This window comes from Scyliorhinus canicula, chromosome 7, assembly GCF_902713615.1.
Source record: "Scyliorhinus canicula chromosome 7, sScyCan1.1, whole genome shotgun sequence".
Taxonomy (NCBI): Eukaryota; Metazoa; Chordata; class Chondrichthyes; order Carcharhiniformes; family Scyliorhinidae; genus Scyliorhinus; species Scyliorhinus canicula.
The window spans coordinates 18,074,956-18,101,514 of NC_052152.1; the positions used below are offsets into that span (position 1 = coordinate 18,074,956).

General features: G+C 46.7%; 1 protein-coding gene across 1 annotated transcript in view; it reads right to left on the minus strand.

Annotated features, from left to right (window-relative positions):
- Nucleotides 1-26,559, minus strand: part of LOC119968652 (uromodulin-like 1) — a 102,640-nt gene that overhangs the window by 37,101 nt on the left and 38,980 nt on the right. The window contains exons 10-19 of the mRNA XM_038801272.1: nucleotides 26,251-26,391; nucleotides 24,576-24,710; nucleotides 22,486-22,743; nucleotides 13,993-14,253; nucleotides 11,935-12,069; nucleotides 9,038-9,298; nucleotides 5,833-5,952; nucleotides 1,014-1,271; nucleotides 778-918; nucleotides 374-631 (exon numbers count right to left, since the gene is read on the minus strand). Of these exons, the coding sequence (XP_038657200.1) occupies nucleotides 374-631; nucleotides 778-918; nucleotides 1,014-1,271; nucleotides 5,833-5,952; nucleotides 9,038-9,298; nucleotides 11,935-12,069; nucleotides 13,993-14,253; nucleotides 22,486-22,743; nucleotides 24,576-24,710; nucleotides 26,251-26,391 (1,968 nt within the window). The remainder of the gene's footprint in view (nucleotides 1-373; nucleotides 632-777; nucleotides 919-1,013; nucleotides 1,272-5,832; nucleotides 5,953-9,037; nucleotides 9,299-11,934; nucleotides 12,070-13,992; nucleotides 14,254-22,485; nucleotides 22,744-24,575; nucleotides 24,711-26,250; nucleotides 26,392-26,559) is intronic.

Here is a 26,559-nt window from a genome sequence, read left to right on the forward strand (position 1 = left end):
CAAGAAATAATAAAAACAGGACACTCGAGGTCATTTTACATCTGCCATGGGACAAAGAAGCGTTCAGCACAAAAGAGTTCAATAATATTTTTTGGAGGTATCCTTCGAGGATATCTGGAGGTTTGGTGACAGGTTGGACAAGGTGAAGAGCGGCCATAGATTTAGAAGATGCATCAGGATTAGAATTGGCAGCTGTTGGGATGGATTTTGTTAGACAGAAAGAAAATCTAGCCAACGTTTGTGGCCTCACCCACACACAATTTTTTATCTAATGCAAGGTTCGTCCTATGGCAAGGCCCCAAGATATCTGCCTTGAGGAATTATAACAGAGAAGAACAGAAACACAGATAGCCGCAAGGGCAGCTTTTTCTACCTGTTTTGACTTCTTGCACTCTCGCTTTGCCTTCTTTCCCACAGAGCTGAGAGGCGACTCTGACAGTGTACAACACTCCGGCCTCCAGGTCCCACACGGTCCAGCTCAGTTCCTTGCTCCGTGCATCAAGCAGCACGTTGTTGTCCTTCAGGAGTTGCACGACAAACTCCCGACCGATTGTGGCATCAGCTTCCCAAACGACACTCAGACTGTTGCTGGTGACGTTGAAGGCAATGAGGCTCCTGATCGACGGAGGAACTGAGGGACACAAATGGGTAGCATGTTTCTTTGCTGTTGGCATTTTAAAAATGACAAGCATTTCTTTGGTCTGTCTGCAGTTTTGCTAAAGTGACTGAAACGTAAAAGGTGGCGCACGTTGTTTGAAAGAAGGTAGCTTTGCTCACCACAAGCTGAAGAAGACATTTGTGCAGAAGACAATGTGAAGGGTTGGACAGAGGTGGGTAAAGACTGATCCAAGGCAATGTTGTCCCTTTGATCCCCGGCATTAGATACGGCCATCTCCGTCTCAGCCTTTGGAAGAGGAGCTGTAAAATCGGGAAGGTGGTTAGTTCTTCAACTCTAGCATGATCGATACCCAAAGGATGCTTTTAGACGAGAATCACTAACTCTGGGATATTACCTGTCTTTACAGTCAGCTGCGTGGCAACGCTGTCTTGCTCACAGACTCTCCACATGATGCTCACAGTGTACTCTGTCCCGGGCTCCAGTTCACTTGCAGTCCACTCCATTTCCTGGGTCTCTGTTTCATTCACAATATATTCATTCTTTAGCACTTTCACCACAAAGGTCTGCACTTCGCTCGTATCTGTTGTCCAAGTTACTCGAAAACCATGGCTGGTGACACAGGAAATAGCCAGGTTGGAAACTGAAGATGGAGCTGTTGGGAAGTTAAGGAACCAATGAGTGATCATCACATCATATGACAACATGGTGATCAAAACCCTGAATATGAGGGGAGCTATCTTTTAAACAATTTGTTCTCAAGCTGACGGCTGACAAGGCTATGCTTACTTTACATCCCTGTTAACTCTGAGGAAAGGACAATGGCCTCTCCGTGGAATCCATATAGTCCCGAGAGTGGAGAAGGAGGCCCTTCAGCCCATTGACTCTGTACCGACACTTCAAAAGGACACTCTACCTCGGCCCATTTCCTCACTCTATCCCTGTCACCCCCATGGTCAATCCATCTGACCTGCACATCACTGGACTGTGCAGGAGGGAGGGGGGACCAGAGCGTCCCGAGGAAACCCACCTCGACACGGAGAGAACCTGCAGTCTCCACACAGTCACCCAAGTCCGAAATCGAACCTGGGTCCCTGGTGCTGCAAGGCAGCAGTGCTAACCACAGTGCCACCTTGAACCATTGCTGTGCTTTCGGAGATGTTGCCCTCATAATGTTACGAGGTAATGATTTCCGAGATATTGACCCAGTGATGCTGGCGGATGGGTGAAATGTTTCCACATCAAACAGTAATGCCACTTTTGCTGAACTTGGCAGTTGATGTATTTCCATGGTTATTGTCCTTAATGGCACAGTAAGACGTCTTATAACACCAGGTTAAAGTCCAACATTTTTGTTTCAAACACTAGTTTTCGGAGCACTGCTCCTTCCTCAGGTGAGCAGTGCTCCGAAAGCTAGTGTTTGAAACAAACATGTTGGACTTTAACCTGGTGTTGTAAGACTTCTTACTGTGCTCACCCCAGTCCAACGCCGGCATCTCCACATCATGTCCTTAATGGCAACACTGGTGCTACAGTGATAACCATCATTTGTAGAAGAGTTTTCTTTCTAATTTGAGCGACTTTGCGACCTAATCTCCTCTGGAGGCCCATTGGCTAAGACTTGTGCACCATTCAAGGTGAGAGGGGGAAATTTTCAAGGTGAGAGGGGGAAAGTTTAAGGGAGATGTGCGTAGAAAGTTTTTTACGCAGTGGGTGGTGGGTGCCTGGAATGCTTTGCCAGCGGAGGTGGTAGAGGCGGGCACGATAGCATCATTTAAGATGCATCTGGACAGATATATGAACGGGCGGGGAACAGAGGGAAGTAGACCTTGGAAAATAGGGGACATGTTTTGATAGGGATCTGGATCGGCGCAGGCTGGGAGGGCCGAAGGGCCTGTTCCTGTGCTGTAATTTTCTTTGTTCTCTTTGTTCTTTTATTTGAAAGTGGTCACTGACCCATTTAAAATAGACTTGCAATGAAAGAGACACTTTACAAGAAATGAGCTCCAAAAGGTAATTCATTGAGCCATTATAAAAAGAGAAATGAAACTCCAGAGAAGAGTCACAACCAATCAATTCTGCGAGTACCTTGTTTCATACACTAGTTTTACATTGAGTTTTAGTACATGGTTATAACCGGGCATTTTTAAGCCCTACATAAATATCGGCTGAGGTTCAGTTGGTAGCACTCTCTTGTTTCTCTTGCAACACGGTGGCACAGTGGTTAACGTTGCTGTATCACAGCGCTAGGGATCCAGGTTCAATTCCAACCTTGGGTGGCTGTCTGTGTAGAGTTTGTACGTTCTCCCCGTGTCTGAGTGCGTTTCCTCCAGTTTCCTCCCACAAGTCCAAAGATGCGCAGGTTAAGTGGATTGGCCATGCTAAATTGCCCCTTAGTGTCTGAAGATGTGCAAGTTATGTGGGGTTAAGGGGCGCGGTGGATAGGGCAGGTGAGTGGGCCTAAGTGGGGTGGTCTTTCAGAGGGTCGGTGCAGGCTCGATGCCTCGCATAATCTCTTTCTGCACTGTGATGGAACCATCAATTCTACGGACACGTGCTTGTAGGATTGGAATTGCGGTTTTAATATACTTACAACAGAGCCAGCCTTTTAGCCGTTGAACTTTCGGTGAACTGGCTGGCTGACTCTGTGGCACGGATCTTTATACAGCAGCTCCAGGGGGAGGAGTTCTGGGCAGAGCCAAGGGGGGTGCCCAGTACAAACTCTCGAGTACTCCCAGAGCTACTCCCCTGGTGGTCAGGTAGTGCAACTGCACTTACAATATCAGTACATATATATACTGGGAACAGAGTGACATTGGTAACTTATAATACCGTGTGAATCTCATTCACCACACACTGTACAGATTGTAGTCTATGGTTCTGAGTCAAATGTTTGTGAGTTTACATCCCATTTCAGAGACCCCAGTACCAGATCTAGGCAGGACTGAGGGAGTGCTGCACTGTCAGGGGTGCCATCAATTTGGACAAGACGTGAAACCAAAGCCTCTTCTTCTGCAGTCCATTATCCACTGTTCCTAAAACTGACCAATTGGTCATTATCACATTGCTGTTTGTGGGGTCTTACTATGTGTACATTGGCTGCCTTATTTCCTTTGACAACAGTTAACGCGAGCAGGATTTTCCAGTCGTACCCGCCCCAGAACCAGAAATTCACGCCCGAGGTCAACAGTCCTTTCAATTACCCATCAAACTGTCGGTCCGTCCCACCACGATTGCCAAGGCAAGCAGGATTGGAAAACCTACCCATAAACTTCAAAAGTACTTTCTATTTTATGAAGCTCTTTGGGAGGTGTTGGTGAATAGCGCTGGAGAAATGCAAGCCTTTCTCTACTCTGTATATTATGGCAAACCTATCTGCGAGTTCTACTATTTGTTTATCCTCTTTGCTGTGAATGAATTTGGACATCAATTTATTGGGCGTAAATGTTGGCAGTGTGCGGGCCCTGAGAATCATGTCATGTATCGGTCTCCCCTTTTGCTCCTCTACTACCTCCTCCTTGAAGAGTCTCCTTCTCTTCTAATCCCTCTTGCCTTCATTTCAAACCTTCATTGCCTGCCTGTGAATCCCGACATCTGAACGCCACATTTTTTCTACATGTTTTGCACCGGCGCTGTTACCCATTGGCGACACGGAGAATCGGGCGTGGGTGGTTGGGCCTACATCTGCACCCCGTCAGCAAGAGGCAAATGAGTTTCAGGCCAGCCTCCGAAAGGTTTTCCCGATATGCCATGGCGGACATCAGCGGAAATTCCCACTGGAACGGCACACTGATGTAAAACCGATTTACTGGCCTCCTGCTGAATTCCCCCCCACCCCCCCACCCACCACTGAAACCACCAACGGGAGCTTAATTCAGCCCAGGGAGGGCAAGGCCATGGGGAGTAAGTATTCCAAGGTTGATTTAACAATCAAGGTGCTGCTGAACAGGGCGCCATTTACGAGTACAGGGTGAATGAAGCACAAGCTGCAGAGTTCCGAATGAGTTCAGGTTTATGTCAGAGGGAAGGTTGGCCATAATGACATGGGGAATGATAGTCTCCTGTGATAGTAACCATGGTGCATTTTCCTTCCTCATTGACATCCCTCCAGCCTGCAACATGGAGGGGGCGGATTCCTCGGTTGATGAGATCTACCAGTCAAGCAGAGGTAGGCAGCTCTTCATTGCTCTTCAGTGCCACTGGGAAGGCGGTGGCTGCTATTGATAATGCACCCACTTGCAGCCCAGGATCGTCAAGCAAAGAGGGCACAGGTGAGTGATGGCGGGAGGTCTGTTGGAGTGGGGCGTCGAGGGTGCCAAGCAGCAAGAGTGGGGAGGGTGGTTTCAGCACAGTGCACCCCACCCCCCCCCCCCCCCCTCACCCCCGATGTTTCGATGGCTGATCATTTGAGCAGGCACTGAGTTCTCTAGGACACGGCACACACCCACATAGCGATGCGGCCATCAATTCACTCGAGACATGAGTAGAAGTAAACCGTGGCTTTAATCAACTTAGAACAGTGCCTGCCTGCGACTGAACCAATACAGAGAACTGCCGACAGGTCGACTGCTCTTTATACCTCCCTTCAAGGGGAGGAGCCATGGGTGGAGCCCATACATGCCCCAACATGTTCCCCTATGGATAGTGCCATACAATGGCCCATAGGAGAAGCCCACAAAGGCAACAGCACAGCACAGATACAAATCCAAGTGCAACAGCACAGATACAAATACACTGGTGGATTATTAGTATAATACATTCACCACAGCCTGCAAGCAACCCCAAACAGTTTTCCTTTCAGGCTCCCCACATGGTGAGTACCCCACTCAGCACTGGGCGAATAGGTGAGCGTCAATTGTCCATTTAAGGGCCTCATTGCAGCAGGGAAGCTCGGCCGATAATGAGCCTGTCTGTCACGGGCTTAATCGGAGCAGAGATGGGAGGCGGTGGGAACGCTGTCCAATTAAATGGCCCCTACCACCAAATTAAATTCTGCCAGATAAATAATTATTTACTCCCAAATGGGCATCTGCTTTTCTCAGTGAATTGTCCAGCTTTCACACCCTCTCCCCAATCATGATCTTATGTCACATAGATGATCAACAACCTCACTGTCATGCAAAGGCCTTCATAACTGGACACTCAGCCAAGAATCTAAAAGTACAACGTCACGTAACAGAGACTGAATGTTGAGAAGGGACAATAAATATACATACTGCATGGAGCGACATCAAAATGTGGGACGTTCTCTGAGAATCCAGGTCTCTTGAGGTAGATAGTCATCGAAGATATAAAGTCCATGGCAGATCGTTTTTCCCTCGTGTCTCTGGTTTCTGCTGAAAGAGGTAGTTTTATTATTATTAGCTATGGGCAGATATGGGTAGGGTAGAAAATACTCTCAGCCACATTCTCTTATCAAGGTTTAATGTGCTTATATCAAATTGCTCCAATTCCCGCTTTAATATAGACAGTGTCGTGTTGATTATTTTTAAAATTTAGGTTACCCAATTCATTTTTTCCAATTAAGGGGCAATTTAGCGTGGCCAATCCACCTACCCTGCACATCTTTGGGTTGTGGGAATGAAACCCACACAAACACGGGGAGAATGTGCAAACTCCTCACGGGCAGTGACCCGGGGGCGGGATCAAACCCAGGTCCTCAGCGCCATAGGCAGCAGGGCTAACCCACTGAGCCATTGTGCCATCCCAGTAATGCAGCAAAGGTGGGGGTACATGTTGTGAGCACAGGAACTGCTGCGTTTTTGCAAGTTCCCTCTCTGCTCGTCTTTTAACCCATTATTCTTTCCGTTTGCACATTTCTTTTGTCTTTTCTTGGCGTACGTAGTAAAAACTATGTCCCGAGATTTATTGGTCCAATCTTACAGTACTATTGAGTCAAGACAAAATGCTAAATCCACGTTGATTCGTGGCGGCTGGGAGGACCTGGGGTGGGACCTGCTCCTTAGTGGCGCAGCTGCTTTTTTGGCAAAGCTTCCTGCCTTGACAGCGTTCCAATGGATGTGGCTGCTGGCAATGATGTTGATAGGTCCGAGTGTCTCGGCTCTGCAGTGCAGGTCATCAAAGCCCAATTTCAAGAGTTGAGATACATTTTTATGAAGTTGTTGGAGGCGCACCGAGGAGGTTCTTGTAACAGAGCACTGTCCTTGGTGGATTGAGGGAGCACGTTTAATCCTGTCTCCGAGCCTGGGGTTGGGTTGGCCTTCGAGCCTGGGTTGTTGGCCGCCCGGGTGAGACTGCATGGTGGAAGCAATGAGGTTTTGTGCTTCGATCGTTGGACCCCTTGGAGGATCCTGAAGAGTGCTTTGTCCTTGATTTGGGCTTTCTGCGTGCTCCAGTAGAGAAGCTTTGAACCTGATAACTGCCTCACATCTCAGTTGTTATCCTGAACTTCGCTCCCTGATAATTACGTTGTTGTCTGTTGATGTCAATTTATTTGCTTCGAGGGAAGCGAATAATATGGGTGTTATGTCCTGCACCGCTGATTATCCTGATTTAATAAGTTTGTTTCATGCTATGCTGAATGTTGAATTCATGATTTGTGCAAATTATCTTTAACCTAACACATCCTGGGGAGAGGAGGAGGATGAACAGATGGAGCGGGGAAGGGGTGGGGGGTTAGAGTTGGTCAGATTAGTTCTGTCCTCATTATGTTGAAGGAAGGCCCCTCCAGTGAGAGCTAATTTTTGAGGGGTTTTTGCTCAGCGTACTTTCCTTTCCTTTTTCAGGCCCAGGCAGACTGTGTGTTATTTGAGGGCACTGTTCGTCGGAAATGAATCCCGGCGCACACCGAGGAGGGCTCGGTTAATCCTTTATAGAGTTGGTGATAGATCCTCGGCCAATTTGGGTGTTTCTTTTCCTTGAGGGTTTGGTTTTCCCTCTTCCAGCTGGGTGAGAGATGTTGCTGTTCCGTGCTGTTCAGTGGGGAAGTGCCCGAGGCTGGGTGTGGTTGAGGAGGACCAGCTGGGTTATAGATTTTATTGCACCGGGTTCTGTACTTCAGTTGACATCCTGTTGCTCCCCTTGTTGTCGGGACGCTTCTTATTTTATGGAGATTTGTTCAGGCTGGGCCTGGAGGAGAGTTTAATTTGCGCAGTGAGTGTTAGTCAGATTCCCGTTTATTGCTGGGGTTCTCAGGATATTGTCTTTGTTCCTTCTGTCATTCTGTTTTGAAACTATGGGCATGATGTGGGCCTATCCTGTTGCCTGTATCTTGTTTTGCTGCAGATGGGTCCTATGTCCGTGAAGGGAATATGTTCGGGATTTTGTTCCTGATTCATCCCATTTTATTTTTTCCCATTCTTGTGTTGACGACTATTCTATGCTGTACCTGTTGTATATTGATCCCTGTGGCTTGCTTTCTTCAGATTTTGTTTAATCTTAGGCGACAACTACCTTTTCGTTTCTCACTGTCTTCCCACACTTTGTGGTGCACAAGGGTAGACTTTCATCCATCTCCATTGTGAGCAATTCCCGAAACAGGTCACTAGTCTGTCGCCAAAGGCTCATAGCTTGAGGGGCGCCATTCCACATCAAGCATGGCTGACCAGGAGTCTCTCCCGCTCTCCCCGCCAACCATTGGTGTGATGGAAGGATTTGCAGGTTTACACACTCATCCTGTTTGACTGCGTTGTGAACGCACGTTTCTTGGCCATCAAATCCTGGGGTGGGTCTCGAACCCAGAGCTCAGAGGTAGGGATGCTACCAGTCCGTCACAAAACCTCCACACTCTTTTTTTAATTTCAACATAATTGAGTGGGACTTACAACTCCAGCAGGAGCATAAGACAGGAAGAGGTGGAAGGTCCATCTACTTGAGAGACAACAGCAAGTCGCCACCCCAAGATACACCTTGCTGGCTTTCTTCCTATTTAACGTACAAGGGTTATGAGCAAAGAAGTGGAGTTGGGGGTCATAATCAGACCAGCATGAGCTTATTGAATGAAGAGCAGGCCTGAGGGGCCGAATGGCCTCCTTCTACTCCTATCTCTTATGATCTTACGATCTGTCGGCTGACTTAATGGAAAACCAGGCCAATCAGCTACTAAAGTTGATAGTTCCCCACCCAACCCTATAAATGCATTGTGCAAGAACACCTAGTCAGATACCTCAGCCTTTCGGCTCCTAAATTCTCTTGTGAATTTGCTGAGGAGTTGGTGAGGAAAAGGAAGATTTTCTTGTGTTGTCCCTCCAAACGTCAGGACCAAGGACTCAAGATCAACCATTTCCCAGTATGACAATCATTCTCGCCCACCTCAGCTTCAAATTCAGAAGAACGCTCCCCGAGTTAAAACTTTTCAATTTCACTTGTGAACTGCCCTGAGGATGTTGCGGGAGGGAGTCTGCTGATTTTGTGGCAACTAACACCAAGGTAGGGCTAGGTCATGCCAATCAGAACTGTTACCTGTTTTAACGTTCAGCTCTGCGGCTGTGCCTTCTTGATCACAGGACCTTGAGGCAACGCTCACGGTGTACTCAGTCCCAGGCTCCAATCCTGACACCGTCAATGCCAGCTCCAATGTTTCTGCCTCTTTCACAACACTGTCATTCTGCAACAGCTGGACAATAAACATCTGCTCCTCGTAGTTATCTGTGGTCCAACTAATGTGAAAGCTCTTGGTAGTAATATTGAAAACTGTCAAGTTTATAATGGGCGAAGGAGTTGCTGAAAAGATAAAGGTCAGTCATTACAAGAAAGTACATGATATGCCTGTCAACATCTGTATTTATGCAGCACCCTTAATGTAGGAAAATGTCGCAAGCCGCTTCACATCTGGCATTTTCCAACAGAATGTGAAATTGCGTATGTGCGGGAGTATGTCATGAAGATGGAGGATCAGCCATGATCGTATTGGAATGGCAGAGCAGGCTCAAGGGCCAAATGAGCTACTCCTGCTCCTATTTCCAAGGGCATGAACTACCGGCGCCATTGCACCAGACTCGGGACGCGGCGAGCCCGTTAAATCTTGCGAGAGGCTTCTTGCAGGATTTACAATGTCCGTTACATCTCTGGAGGTCTAACGGGATCTCGGGGGACGTCGCGATCTGGATCTTACACCCACTGGGCGTGATCCATATTTGCATATTCAAGTAAACGTTCTCGGTGACCATCCCGAGATGCCGTTCAGCACTGATTTCCACAAACATGTATCAGGCATAACAGCCATTAGGGGGGGGGGGGGTTCTCCCAGACAATTGGGGGTCCCCGGTGATTGGTCTCTGGGCAGGGTGGTATATTGGCACCCCCAATGCCATCTGAGCACCGTGGCACTGCTAGCCTGGCACCCTGACAGCACTACCCTGGCAGTGCCACCCTCTGACATCCAGTGTGCCCAGATGGCACAGCCGGACTGGCTGGGGCACTGCCTGGGTGTGGCACATTGGCCGTGCCGAGGATCGAGCCGGGGGATGCCCTACCCATGTGAGATGGGTACAGGAGACCCGAGGACACCCTAGTTGTTAAGTTGGGGCGTTGGGAGGGTCCAGAGGCTGCGGTGGGGGGGTCCAGAGATTGCGAAATGGCGCCCAGGTCTCTTCCTGCACTGACAAGCTGAGCCCGTTCGTACAAGAAATGGGTCTAAGTGCGGCCTCAGTGGAACGTCATTGCCAAGAACCGAGAAAGAAGCAGAGCCCCGTTCAATAGCAGGGTCGTTCTGGAAACACCCCGCCAAACGTGCCCAAAAGGGGACCCTAATTATGGAGATAATTAAAATTGGGGATTCTCAAGAAGCCAAAATTAGAGGAGCGCAGATGTATCACAGAGTGTGGGGCTGGAGGAGATTCCAGTGATCGAGTTGGCAATGGGGGTCACAAGTAGAAATAAATACTACTCGTCAAAAAACTCTAATGTGCCTCCTGGACTCAAGTGAAATTTCAGTTGAGAAAAATTTGTTAATGATTAATATGGTTAAAAAGTCCTTATTTTGCTCAGACACTTTATTACAGAATTAAACCTTTAAATGTATGTATAATACGATCACTAAGTGCTTGTAAACCGTTCAATTTAATTTATGCAAAGAGGGATCACTCAGTGGCAAGTTCCAAAGGGGAAATGGAAGTAAGTATGGGGTCCGATATTGGGGGCTGGAGAGTGGGGGGAGGTAGGAAAGGATGAAGGTCATGAGGTTGGTCAGGGTCATGGAGGAACATGAGACCCAGATTGTAGTACCCTCAATAACGACGCTAGAGAGTAGAACAGTAAAGAAGGCTTTAATAAGCTAAGAAGTAGCCTGATGCTGAGACAGGTGCTTACTGGTGCCGTCTACAGAGCGGCCCCTTATATACGGCTCCCTGGTGGGCGGAGCCGGAGGCGGAGTCCCCCAGGGTTCCAAGCCCGGTCTTAAAGGGGACATCACCTTACATGATGATAAGGGTACAGTAATACTGTAACCATTCATCACACAGGGCAATAGGTTCAATGTTCAACTACTGATAACGAGGGTGCTTTTGGGTGGGGCGGGCTGCGAGACGACAGGCTCTGTCTGGAGCCAACCACAACACTAATTCAGTGCCCAGAAAAATGAGCAAACGGTCCAGGTGAGAAAGGATTGATGGGTCAAATAAATCAACAAAAACGGAGTCAAAATTGGCCAATAAAAGACTTGAAAGGTGGAAACATAAAATGGTGGTTGGAAACTTTTATCACAGCACTACCGAGTGGCTGGAGCTTGCAACTGCAGTACATGCATGACTGGCTAATGTTTGACACAGGATAATTCCATAATATCTGCTGACAAAAACAGTCCAGCTCAAATTGCACGCAGCGTGCTGTTAATTCAGTGCTTCTTGAGAATTCTTTAAAATGCAAATTGTGTCTAGTTAATGCCCTCAATAGAAAAATTACTTCACCTTCTCAAAAGCAGCCTTGTCAATTGTTAGCATAAATTGAAATGTTTCAAAACATTTTAAACCATTTCTCTGGAAGCGTGAGGGACGAAAAAAAACAGCTTGAGCTGTAGTACAGAAAGGGTGATAGCAAGTTGGCAACCTGATTGTACTGAACATAAGAGTTGGATGTAAAACAGGTTCTTTATCCATTATGACCCATTTGCTCTACTCTTCAAGCTGCATTTCTATCACGTTTATTCTCCAACAGTCCATCGAAAGGATCTTCACCAAAACTCCGTTCACTTTCAACGGCACCGGAAAATCCCAGCCGGGAGAGAGGACAGAACATTTCGGCCAGTATTCCATTGTGAAATTCCGGCCCCCCCATTAACCTTCCCGGTCAAAGATGACTAAACTATCTACCAACAAGACAAATGTTGAAATATTGACAAAACGTTTACAATCGTCACATACAGCATGGAGGCACGTCCGCATAGGCAAAGCCTATCGGGAATCCAGAAGTGTTCGGGTAGATGGTCATTGTGGAGACGACCCCCGTACTTGACTGTCTGGGGCTGGGTGTATAACTGAGAGCGTCCATCATGGTTTCTGTCAACAATAAACAGGCAAATGTATTGTGGGTTACAATGGGTTACAATGTTGACATGAATGTCCCGCAAAGGAGACCTGTCATCAAGCCCTCTGGCCGACATATATAAAAAATAATAATGATAATGGAAATTTGACTCATTAACAAAGATTACACAGACCACTCCAAAGGTTTTAGGCCAGTGATAAAAAATTATGATTCTTAAAGTTAATCAAGTTCCATTCAACTTAGATTCATTTTCACCTGACCACTTGATGTTCTCACCTTTGGGAACAATAACCTTGCAACATCCCCCATCCCGTTTCCTCTAGACTGCCACTGGCAGAAAAGTCAATCTGCCGAATCACAGAATTTCATAGAATCATAGAACTTACAGTGCAGAAGGAGGCCATTCGGCCCATCGAGACTGCCCCTTGGAAAGAGCACCCTACTTAAGCCCAGGCCGCCACCCCATCCTAGTAACCCAGTAACCCTACCTAACCGTTTGGATGCTAAGGGGGAATTTATCATGGCCAGTCCACCTAACCTGCCCATCTTTGGACTGTTTGGAAACCGGAGCACCCGGAGGAAACCCACGCAGGTACGGGGAGAAAGTGCAAACTCCACGTAGACAGTCACCCGAGGCTGGAATTGAACCCGGGAGCCTGGAGCTGTGAGGCAGCAGTGCTAACCACTGTGCCACCCTGCCGCCCTAATGGAGTATTTGATCATTTTGGTCTTCACTTATAAGCTCCTGTTACACTTCCAATAAACATTCCAGCACCTTTCGCAGGCGCTACCTGACTCAGTAACCGCAAACAATTCCATTTTTAAAATGTGGGGCTGGATTCTCCACCGGCTGGATTCTCCGTTCCGCTGGCAGTCCACCCACACCCACTGGCTTCCCGACAGCGCGGGGTGGCCACAATGGGAAATCCCATTGGTAGGTGGCGGGAATGGAAAATCCCACTGCCAGCGAGGGCACGTCACCCAGGAAAACCTGACTGCTGGACCGGAAAATCCGACTCGTGGATTTTATGCTCAAACTTCAAACCCGAGAATCTGCTTCGCTGTGTTCCCAGATTTCAAAGGATGGGCACGAAATCCATTCACTCATCTTCCTTTGCCCAACAAAAAATAATTCAGATGATTCCAAGTGGCTCCCATCAGATTAACCTTGCCCTCATACTCATCAGTCAGACCGTTTTTATCCCCAACACGTCAATGTTTGTTTCAAAGTCAGAGGCCCAGACCGGCAGATTAGTGAATTTAAAGAATCCCCGGGTGGTTGCACTGTGGTAGCATTGTCAATGGGTTCCTGAAGGTTTTCCCCTGTTGGCTACTCCGAGCAAAGTCAATTACAATTCTTCCAAAAATACTGGAGGAAACCTTTTTTGAAGATATTTCCTTAAAGGGCCTACTACCTGCCAATGTTGAGTAATGGATCCAGAAGCCTGACCCCTATGGCCTCCATTCCCTTTCTCCTTGTGCTGTATCTGTAAAGTGAGCATTCCCAAAGGAAAGGGACGAGCGGAACTAATTGGATAACTCTTTCAAAGAAAAGGGCCTTCTGTGCTTCTATGATTCTTCCCAAATTATATCTTCAATGAGACATAACCTCAAAAGTCCAGGTGTGTGAAGGTTAAGTGTTAGAGGGCGGGAACTCAATGGCAACCTTCTAGAACCTTCCTAACAAAGTCATAGGGATCAAACATACAAAAAAGTTGTTCAGCCAAAGAACTCAATCTAAGAGGAGCATTGCCATAAGAATAATCGGTTTGAAACGAAGAGTTAAAAAATTAATTCGATTTCAATAGTTAAGTCAAGTGAAAAATGTTGACTGTCAGGAAAGACAGCTTTGGGTTCTTTCACGCATAATTGGCCACAGTTAAACGGAGTGATCTGCCCGCCACTATGAATGATTCCCAGACCTGTGCTGTTACCTGTTTTTACACTCAGCTCAGCTGAAGGGCTCTCGTCTTCACAGGCTCTGGAGAACACACTCACGGTATACACAGTGTCAGGCTCCAAATCCGACACTGTCCACTCCAGTTCCATGGTCTCGGTTTCGTTCACCACCACTTCGTCCTTCACCACCTGAGCAATAAAGAGCTGCTCTTCATAAGTGTCTGTTGTCCACGTTAGGTGGAAGCTGGTGGTGGTCACGTTGGAAACAGTCAAGTTAATAACCGGGGCAGGAGCTGCTGGAAACACAAGTTTTTTCCTTTTTTAAATTAGCCAGCACAAACCATTTCTGAGGTATCTGAGCGGGGCACTCAGAGTAATATTCTGCAGTCATGTATTCATACCCCCAGGATTGTTCATTTCAGTTGCATTAATAATCATTCATTTCTAAAACAAATAGGTACATGAAGAGTTTTGAAAGAGTCAACAGGGATAAAACGTTTTCTCTGGCAGGATGCTCAGAGATTTCCAATAACAGATAAAAGAATCATGGAGAATATATGAGGAGAACGTTTTTATGTGGTGACTGGTTATGATCTGGACTAAAGTTTCAAAGTTCACTAACTTAAAATGATAATCAAATATATACTCGAATTTATGGAAGAACGCGATGAGTCATTTTTAAGATCGAACCAATCAGAAGTACCATTGCAAGGAGGTATTTCCCAGGCGTTTGAATGTTCCCTGATGAAATGATGCTGGATTCCGGTTGGTCGCATTGGCAGGTTGAAGAGAGAGTTGTCTCAGAGATCTGATTCAATGAGGTCCTGGGATGCAAGTGGTCTCTGATTCTCCCACCCAATTGGCGAAGAGTATTCTACAACTTTACAGCATGCACAGTCACACAAGAGTTTTACCGAGATTGATAGATTGTAGCAGACATGCAGCTCAATGCTGTCAGAGACCCACATAGGCTGGCTCCATTTCTTTTCTGCGGGATCATGGGGTTGGATTTCTCTCGTGTTTCTCCCAATCGTCCGCTGCAACTTCAGCGGAAGGCGCGTGGAAAATCTGGGAAGATTGTGTAAATGGCTTTCTTTGGAGCTTCCGTGCACCTTCCGTTGACGTCACAGTGGGACATTGGGAAAAGTTTGAGGAAATGCAACCCATAATGGAGCAAGGCTTGGAGGCCCCTTTTGTTATGTGAATACTGAGTATATTACCGGTAAGACTGAAGATAAAATGACTATTACATACAGCATGGAAGTATTTCTGCATAAGGGAAGCCAGGTGCAAACCTAGAACTGTTCAGGTAGATGGCCATTGTTGAGATATATCTGGTGCTGGACTGAATTGAATTAAGTGTAGCAGCTGGTCCAGAATGGATGGTGTCTATTAAAAGATAACAAGCAGCTGTAATTAACTGGTAACAAGGCTGGCAAGTAGCCACAGCTTTAGAGATGCTACGTCTCCATGCACTAAAAACACCATGCAAATGCATGCAACTTATTTACGGTGATTAAGAACACCCTTACATTGTAAATCCGATTTTATGAAACTATTATGCATATATTGAACCTTTACTAATGCTTTGAAGAGTTGGTGTCCAAAAAAAGTATAAGACTACAAAGATCACAGAAAACAGAGCATGGAGAAACCGCCTGGAAAAGTGTTTTAAAAGAGGTGGTTACAGTGGTTAGCACTGGTTTTGATCTTCCAGAATTCCCTAGATTCTAGAGCAATCCCAGTGGATTGAAAGGTAACAAATATAATGCCGCTATTCAAAAGAGGAGGAAGAAAGAACACAGGAACTATAGGCACCTTAGCCTAACATCAATAGGAAGGCAAATGCTACAATCCATAAAAAGGACTTGGTAACGGCACTTAGAAGGTCATAGAACTGGACCGTGTCAACACAGATTTATGAAAGGGAAATCTTTTTTGACAAATCTGTTTTGAGGTTGTAACTTCCAGAGTACGCAAGGGGTAACAGTGAATACAATACAATCAATAATGTACCACATAAGATTAGGGCTCAAGGAATTGAGGGTATTAGCACGGATTGAGGATTGATTAATAGACAGAAAGCAGAGAGTAGGGTCATTTTCAGGTTGACAAGTTGTAATAATGAACCTCAAGAATCAGTGCTTAATTTTGCCTCAGCGTTGACTTAGTTGTTAGGAGCAGGTCTAATATATGGTACAGAGTTAGGTGAGAAAGTAAGCTGTGAGGAGGATACAAAGAAGCTGCAAAGGGGTGTATACAGGCGAAATGAGTGGGCAAGTCATGGTTAATGAATATCATGGAGTGAAGTATGAAGGTATGAACTTCAATAGGAAAAATGGAAAAGCAGATTCTTTTTTCAACTGGTGAGAGACTGTGATGTGTTGGTATTCAGGGGGGCCTGGATATCCTTGAACACAAGTCAAAGAATGCAAACCTGCAACGACAGCAAGCAATTAGGAAAGCAAGTGGTATGAAAGTCTTAATTACAAAGGGATTGGCGTATGAGTAAATAGGCTTTATGACAATTAACTAGGACTTTGGTAAGGCCACTACTGGAGTACTGTATTCAGTTTTAGTTTCATTACTAAATAATACATGCTTTAGGAGTGCAATGAGGGTTCACAGATCTGATTCCTGGGATATGAGGATTGAATAGACTCGGAGTGGGACGCAGTCGGCGGGTCTTGGGACAGGTCTCACCCAGGATTGCAGTCGTTACGCCTCCCGAGATCTAACCAGAATGGGCAGGACCCAGTCTTGCACAGCTAAGTGAGTTCAAGAACCCACTTAGTCATATTGCTGCCAGATTGAACGGCCACCCAGTATGTACCGGCCTTGCCGTGGAAATCCCAGCTGGGGTTCAGTGCTGGGCCCCACAAATGGGGACCAGGTAGAACAGTACCTGAAGGGGGATCGGAGGCCCCCTAGGTGGGGTGGCACCCTGGCACTGCTGGTACCACTCGGGTACCCAGCCAAGCAACCAGGCTGTGCCACTCTGGCACCCTGACAGAACCACCTGGGTGCCAGCCGGGCACTGCCAGTGTGCCAAGGTGACAGGCTGGCATTTTGCCCATGTCGGGATCTGGTCGGGGGTGCCTTGCCCACATGAGATGGGGGGGGGGCTCAATGACCCCCTTATAGGTGAATTGGGGCATTGGGGGGGGTCCAGAATCTGCGTTGGGAGTTCAAGAGATCGGGACACCAGGAGGAGCTCTGCTCGTCGGAGCTCCTCAGTGAAGGGAATGACGCTGCACGTGGCAACCCCAGGGCATTCCCTGGGAGGACACAAAAAATACAGAGTACCGATAGATAGTGGGGTCACTCCAGATGTGACAAGCGCTGGGATCGACTCTGCAAATCCCGCCCAGAACAGACTCTTTTTTTTTAGTTAGATCGTGTCCTAGGTCTATATTCTCTAAAGTTTAGAACAACAAGAGGCGATCTCATTGAATCATATGGTGTGCGATTTAATCACCGCGTTGTTTTCGGCGCAGTTCTGGGTGAGATTTGTTCCCTATCTAACCGGCCCACTCCCGATGGCGAGGTCCGGATCATGCCCAAATGTAGCGAGCATATCATTAACCCAATATGCATTAATTTACGTCTCATTAGTGAGACTGAAGTCGGATGTAACGACCTTTCGGGAATTAACCGGCTCCCCTACGAGAAATCACCTGGACGTCGTTTAGTACTCCTTTTTAAAAACCTGAAGCTGACGCAATGCCTGCTGAGGGGAAATGAGGAGGTGAGCAGCCATTTCCACTTTGAGGCATTCAGTTAAATGGCACTGGAGTTGCTGCCCCAGTGCTCGGGGCATCAAGGGGGGAACCCTTCAGGGTAGTTGGGCTTGGTTGGGGGTCTGAAACATTCCAGGTCAGGGATCGCCCCTGGGCTATGAGGCCTTCAAGCCATCTTTAAATATTGTGGATACCCATAACAGGGGCAACTACAGCTGCTACCTGTCTGTCCCACCAAACACTTCCAGGACAGAGCCCTGTTCTTCGTTCTTTGCTGAAGGTCACTTTAACTCCCTTTGACTGTGAGCATCCTCGAGCATACAGTTGAAGGCTATTGCTAATAAGGATTGGCCTTGTTAGTTGTGAAAACACTTCACAGCTGCAGGTTTGCTGCAGAAAAGAAGGACAATTTTTTCTCAGATACCTGGGTCCATATGAAACCAGAAAGTAATCCGGTTTGAAGCAAGAAGATCTGCGGGACCTGGTGCGTGACATCGATCCAAATATGCCACCTGATGACACCATTGAAGAAATGCTTTTGCCATGATTGTGTTTTGGCTAGAATGAGTGGTGAGGAAGCGTTTAAAAGCTGCTCTCCCTTGTTAACGGTGAGTCGCTGAGGCACAGATCTGGCAAATCAGGCGGCGAGTCTGGCAGTACTGGAGAGAAGCTCGTTGGGGCTCATTTACTGCACTAAGTGCTGTTAGATATGGGCTGCGATCTCACAAGAGCGGCCATTGAGAAACACCTCACCAAACAAACCCAAAATCACACTTCAAAATGTTTCCGTTAAATCTCACCCATCGAATTATAAAGGGGCTTGAAAGGTTGATGCTGGGAGGATACCTCCCCTGGACTGGGAATCTAGAACTGAGGATCACAGTCTTCAGGTGAGGGAACAGCCAATTAGGACTAGGATGAGGAGAAATCCCTTCACTCAAAGGGTTGTGAAACTTTGGAATTCAGGGAAGTGTGATTACTCAGCTATTGGGCTAGATTCTTCTGTCCCGCCCGCTATAGGGTTGCCACAGGCGAGACGTGGACAAAGAAAAAGTCCATTCACCTTGGGTGGGTTTCTCCAGTCGCTGGGCTGGTGCGGCCGGAGAATGCCGCCCTTTGAATATATTCAAGACTAAAACTTTTGGGGTTTTGGCTTTTGGTTGAGGCAGCACTCATGTGTGTGGAACTTGGCTATAAGTTTCTGCTCGGCGATTCTGCGTTGTCGCGCGTCCTGAAGGCCGCCTTGGAGAACGCTTACCCGAAGATCAGAGGCTGAATGTCCTTGACTACTGAAGTGTTCCCCGACTGGAAGGGAACATTCCTGTCTGGTGATTGTCGCGCGTTGAGTGCGACCTCAACCGGGACCTGGGATTCATAACGCATTACATTCATCCCCCACCATCTGGCCTGGGCTTGTAAAATCCTACCAACTGTCCTGGCTTGTGGCAATTCACACCTCTTTAACCTAGGATCTGTAAAGATTTGCATTCTAAGCATTGTCTGGCATCTTTGAATTTGTCTATATATATGTTTCTGGAACATACCTCTTCATTCACCTGAGGAAGGAGCAGTGCTTCGAAAGCTAGTGTTTGAAACAAACATGTTGGACTTTAACCTGGTGTTGTAAGACTTCTTACTGTGCGCACCCCAGTCCAATGCCAGCATCTCCACATCATGGCTACCATCGACACTCTTTAGTGAAGACGTGCTTCCTAACATCTCTCCTGAACGGTTTGGCCCCAGACTATGCCTCCTAGTTTTAGAATCTCCAAACAGTGGAAATAGTTTATCTTTATCTACCCTTTCTTTCCCTGTTAATATCTTCAATCAGATCACCCCTTTACGTTCTAAATTCTAGTGAAACCAGGCCTAATTTGTGCAATCTCTCCTCGTTAGGGTGGCCTGGTAACACAGTGGTTAGCACTGTTGCTTCACAGCGCCAGGGACCTGGGCTCGATTCCCGGCTTGGATCACTGTCTGTGCGGAGTCTGCACGTTCTCCCTGTATCTGCGTGGGTTTCCTCCGGATGCTCCCGTTTCCTGCCACAGTCCCGAAAGACGTGCTTGTTAGGTGAATCGGACATTCTGAATTCTCCCTCTGTGTACCCGAACAGGTGCCAGAGTGTGGCATCTAGGGGATTTTCACAGTACCTTCATTGCAGTGCTAATTTAAGCCTACTTGTAACACTAATAAAGATTATTATTATTACTTAGCCCTGTATTCCAGGTATCAGTTTTGTAAACCTATGTTGCACTCCCACCAGGGCCAATATATCCTTCCTATTGCCCAGAACTGCTCACAGTACACCAAGTGGGGTCTAACCAGGGTTGTGTTTGGCTGCAGCATAACCCCTGATAGTCCAATCCTCCCGATAGAAAGGCTGGCATTCCATTAACCTTTTCTGCACTTGTTCTTGGTATTTTAAGGATCCATGCGTCTGAAGCCCCAAGTCTCTTTGGACATCCATTGTACCTAACCTCTTTCCATTTAGAAAGTACTCTGCTCTATCTTTTTTTGGTCCAAAGTGAATAACCTCACACTTGCTTGCTTGCATCTGCCACAATCTTGCCCATTCTGTCAATATCTCCACCGATGAAATCTTCCACCATAACAAAGCCGATGGTAAACTTTGCTCGTCTACATTGAAAGTATCCCTGAGGGCATTTGTGAATCTGGAGGCCAGACCAGGTAAGGACTACAGATTTCCTTCCCTCCAGGAGCCAGTTGGGATTTTTTTTCATGACAATCGAGAATGGTTTCATGGTCACCTTACAACATTTAATTCCAGATTTTTTTTTTAATGAATTAAAATTTCGTCATTTACCATGGGGAGATTCGAACCTGGACTCACAAAGCATGACTCTGGGTCTCTGGATTATTAGTCCAGTGACAATACCACTACGCCACAGCCTCCTCAGTAGCCCAACCCTAATTGCCCTTGAACTGAGTGGCTTATTAGGCTACTTCAGAAGACATTTAAGAGTCAACCACATTGCTGTGGATCTGGAGTCACATGTAAGCCAGGCCAGGTCAAGGCGACAGATTTCTTTCCCTCAAGGACATTAGTGAACCAGACGGGTTTTTATGACAATCGACAATAAGAACATAAGAACATAAGAACTAGGAGCAGGAGTAGGTCATCTGGCCCCTCGAGCCTGCTCCGCCGTTCAATTAGATCATGGCTGATCTTTTGTGGACTCAGCTCCACTTTCCGGCCCGATCACCATAACCCTTAATCCCTTTATTCTTCAAAAAACTATCTATCTTTACCTTAAAAACATGTAATGAAGGAGCCTCAACTGCTTCACTGGGCAAGGAATTCCATAGATTCACAACCCTTTGGGTGAAGAAGTTCCTCCTAAACTCAGTCCTAAATCTACTTCCCCTTATTTTGAGGCTATGTCCCCTAGTTCTGCTGTCACCCACCAGTGGAAACAACCTGTCCGCATCTATCCTATCTATTCCCTTCATAATTTTAAATGTTTCTATAAGATCCCCCCCATCCTTCTAAATTCCAACGAGTACAGTCCCAGTCTACTCAACCTCTCCTCATAATCCAACCCCTTCAGCTCTGGGATTAACCTAGTGAATCTCCTCTGCACACCCTCCAGCGCCAGTACGTCCTTTCTCAAGTAAGGAGACCAAAACTGAACACAATACTCCAGGTGTGGCCTCACTAACACCTTATACAATTGCAACATAACCTCCCTAGTCTTAAACTCCATCCCTCTAGCAATGAAGGACAAAATTCCATTTGCCTTCTTAATCACCTGTTGCACTTGTAAACCAACCTTCTGTGACTCATGCACTAGCACACCCAAGTCTCTCTGCACAGCGGCATGCTTTAATATTTTATCGTTTAAATAATAATCCCGTTTGCTTTTAATCCTACCAAAATGGATAACTTCATATTTGTCAACATTGTATTCCATCTGCCAGACCCGAGCCCATTCACTTAACCTATCCAAATACCTCTGCAGACTTCCAGTATCCTCTGCACTTTTCGCTTTACCACTCATCTTAATGTCATCTGCAAACTTGGATACATTGCCCTTGGTCCCCAACTCCAAATCATCTATGTAAATTGTGAACAATTGTGGGCCCAACACGGATCCCTGAGGGACACCACTAGCTACTGATTGCCAACCAGAGAAACACCCATTTATCCCAACTCTTTGCTTTCTATTAATTAACCAATCCTCTATCCATGCTACTACTTTACCCTTAATGCCATGCATCTTTATCTTATGCAGCAACCTTTTGTGTGGCACCTTGTCAAAGGCTTTCTGGAAATCCAGATATACCACATCCATCGGCTCCCCGTTATCTACTGCACTGGTAATGTCCTCAAAAAATTCCACTAAACCTGCCCTTTACGAACCCATGCTGCGTCTGCCCAATGGGACAATTTCTATCCAGATGCCTCGCAATTTCTTCCTTGATAGATTCCAGCATCTTCCCTACTACCGAAGTTAAGCTCACTGGCCTATAATTTCCTGCTTTCTGCCTACCTCCTTTTTTAAACAGTGGCGTCACGTTTGCTAATTTCCAATCCACCGGGACCACCCGGTCATCATCAGATTTTTAATTCCAGATTTTAATTGAATTCAAATTTTACCATCTGCCCTGGGAGGATTCGAACCCAGGTTCCCAGAACATTGGATTACCAGTCCAGTGACAATACCACCATGCCACCTCCTGTCCGACTGCCCAATCCATGAGTACTAGTGCTTTATATTCACTAGGATGTACATAAAGGTCATGAGAAATATTTCCTTGTACCGTTACCTGTTTTTACGCGGAGCTCTGCTGCAGCGCTCTCATCGTCACAGGCTCGGGAGATGATGCTCACAGTGTACTCGGTCTCGGGCTCCAAATCTGACACGGTCCATTCCAGTTCTACAGTCTCCGTTTCATTCACAATGCTACCATTCTTCAACAATTGCACGATAAAGATTTGTTCCTGGTTGATCTCAGTGGTCCATGTTACTTTAACACTGGTGCTGGTGAACTTGAAGACAGTCAGGTTGGTAACTGGTGACGGAGCTGTTGAAAAGGTGAGATTTGGGAAAAATGGTCAGGCTGCATGGCCCAGGTAAATGGTCATCCCTGCAAGGAGGCCCATAACTCCCTAAAGGCGGCACCAACACTTGGCCCTCTCCTATAAGCGGGCACAGGTTGGCATACCACTGAAGGTATGTTTATGGTGTCCTTTGTCGTCAATAAGAGCCAGATGACATTTCAGCAGCCTACTGAGTGGGATTATAGCAAAGGGTGCCTCTCTCAGAATAACCTAATGAGGCAGGGAAAGGTGCTAAGGCAAGTGTGCAACTCTCCTTAGCAGTGGCAGGAGGAATAGGAGTGATCCATCTCCTCAGGAAAGGTCTGAGCCTCTACTCCCCTGGTGTCCCTTCCCATTCCCACCTACCCCATTACACCCCACCCCATCCCCCATCCTCCCACCACGCCTAACACCCTCGGTGGGGAGCGTGGCCTCTGGGTCACGCAATTTTGACGAGCCTGAAGCCACGCCAGCTGCTCCTTTCTGTCCCGTTTCGGGTCGCGCAGCTGGATGGTGGGTTGTCAATGATGCTTGGCCTTTCTGATCAGCTGAGGGTGCCTGCAGTCAGGTGGGCAGAATGGCTGTCGAACTGTTTCAGTTTTCCTAACCCCTGCCCCACCTTCCCAAATTTCCAGCCGGGAGTTAAATTCCATTCCCTGAACGCCCCCGTGTCAATTTTGTACCGGTGGAGAAATTTCTCCGTTTTGATTTAAATGGTTTTTGCTTTTTTTATCTGTGAGGAAAGAAGTGTCCACATGCGCCAATCATCTTCAAGGAACTTGCACAGGGTTGGTTTAGCACAGTGGGCTAAACAGCTGGCTTGTAATGCAGAACGAGGCCAGCAGTGCGGTTCAATTCCCATACCGGCCTCCCCGAACAGGCGCCGGAAGGTGGTGACTAGGGGCTTTTCACAGTAACGTCATTGAAGCCTACTTGTGACAATAGGCGATTATTATCTGCCTACATTTAGCTGTGATGCCTAAGGAAGTAGTGTCTAAAATGATGGACTAGAAGATTAAAATATAATTTTTCTCATAATACCAGCAAATCACCTGTGTCATTTTTCATCAATGTGTGTGTGTATTTATATGTGTGTGTATAATTATATATGTGTATGTGTTTATATGTGTGTGTGTATGCATGTATGTGTATCTATATGTGTGTGTGCCTATATATGTGTGTGTATTTATGTACCTGTGTGTGTATTCCTATATGTGTGTGTTTATATATTTGTGTGTATCAATATATGTGTGTGTATCTATATATGTGTATATATTTATATATTTGTGTGTATCTATACATGTGTGTGTATCTATATATATGTTTATATATTTATATATTTGTGTGTACTATATATATGTGCGCGTGTCTATATATGTCTGTTTATCTATATATGTAAGCATATCTATATATGTGTGTATATTTATTTTTGTGTGTATCTATATATGTGTGTGTGTGTATATGTATTTATGTGTGTTTATCTATATATGTGTATATCTATATATGTATGTATCTATATACGTGTGTGTATTTATATGTGTGTGTGTGTGTATTTATGTGTGTGTGTGTGGGTATAACTATATATGTGTGTGTGTGTTTATATGTGTATGTTTGTCTATATATGTATGTATCAATGTACCTGTGTGTGTATCTATGTACCTGTGTGTATTGTGTTGAAAGTGATGAACACTCTCCTACAAGACAATCAAATATGATGCAATTGTCCTGTCCAAGAGCTATCAATTCATAAAGACCATCTGAATCGACAATAACAATGAAACCAAATCTGCAGTAGAAACAATTGAAGATCACGTACCACAGTGAGACACTTTTGAATGTTGACGGGCAGCTGGGAATCCAGGCCCGCTCACATAGGTAATCATCGCAGAGGCAAAGATAGTAGAAGATTGTCCTTGGGTGGTTGTGGGAGTTAGCACTGTTGTCGTGGCTTCTGTCAAAAGATAGTTAGGTACTTTTACACCCAATTTCCAAACTTTGCTTTTGGAAGATAGGCACCACTGGCGAGACTGGCACTTATCGCCCATGCCTGGTTGCCATGGGAAGATGGTTGTGGCCCTTCTTCTTGAATCGCCAATGGTGACAGTTTGAGACAACTTGCGAAGTCATGTTGGAGAGCAACTGAGCCTGTGATGCCCCTCCAGTTTCACAAGGAGGCCTATTAGTGGGCAGCACGGTAGCATTGTGGATAGCACAATGGCTTCACAGCTCCAGGGTCCCAGGTTCGATTCCCCGTTGGGTCACTGTCTGTGTGGAGTCTGCACATCCTCCCTGTGTGTGCGTGGGTTTCCTCCGGGTGCTCCAGTTTCCTCCCACAGTCCAAAGATGTGCAGGTTAGGTGGATTGGCCATGATAAATTGCCCTTAGTGTCCAAAATTGCCCTTAGTGTTGGGTGGGGTTACTGGGTTATTGGGATAGGGGGAGGTGTTAACCTTGGGTAGGGTGCTCTTTCCAAGAGCCGGTGCAGACTCGATGGGCCAAATGGCCTCCTTCTGCACTGTAAATTCTATGAAATTTCTATGAAATTCCATGCCAGTATGAGGGCTCACCCACGTGAAAATCTTAAATTCAATCAATTGCTGCTGGGAGAATGGCCCAGGGCCCCGCCCACGGTTAGGTGGGCCCAGCCTCCAGGTTTCCCACACGATGGCCTCCGCCAAGCCCGGCTTGTCAACTCTGAAAACCTCGCTTATACATGGCGGAGAATACATCATGTTCTCAATCGGAAAGTTAGGATTAGTTTTGTGAGGTGAGTTCATTGAGGCCTCCCCAGTTTTCAGGTTCAGCCAGTTTGTTTCTTTATTTTATCATGGGATGTGGGCATTAGTTGTTCACCCCTCCTCACCCTTGGAACGAATGGTTTGCTCGATCAGAGGGCGGGTAAGAGTCAGTTACGTCGCTGTGGGTCTGGAGTCACAGGGAGGCCAGACCAGGTCAGAGCTGGCAGATTTCCCTCCCTAAAGGACCCAGTGAACCAGATGGGTTCTTACAACAATTGATGATAGATTCATGTTTATCATCCACTGGCTTTATATTCTGGATTTTCAAACTGAATTTAAATTCCACCAGTTGCTGTGGTGGGATTTGAAGCCGTGAAAATCCCCTAGTCGCCGCACTCCGACGCCTGTTCGGGTACATGGAGGGAGAATTCAGAATGTCCAATTCACCGAACAAGCACGTCTTTCGGGACTTTTGTGGGAGGAAACCGGAGCGCCCGGAGGAAACCCACACCGACACGGGGAGAACGTGCAGACTCCGCACAGACAGTGAGCCAAGCCGGGAATCGAAACCAGGTCCCTGGCGCTGTGAAGCAACAGCGCTAACCCGGAAGAATCAACCATCATGCTGTACCCGAGACTGCTGAGATCATTTTGTGCAAACTTCACGACAACGCCTACGATTCTGGGATCTTTGTCTGTATCTGATACTTTGCTTAAATTAACTACTAATTGTTCCCGCGATTCTCGCCTCACCTTCACAGGACCTGCCGGGCCAGGTTGGGCTCACGTCCCTGTAGCGTTCGCTACAGATGCAGATGTATGACCCCTCGGTGTTTTTACACATTGCGTGAGGGGAGCAGTCGTTGTAGGTTGGTGAGGTGCACTCATTGACATCTAAAAGGGACAAAAAGATTCAGAAACAATTGTGTGCAGTAGAACCCCAACACCTAGACAAATTGAGCATGACTGGCTTCCAATGTCGCGGTGGGTAAACACGCCGCTCACTGTGGCAGTCGGCCTCACAAACACACACCATTCAATACAGTGACAACTGGTCAGGAC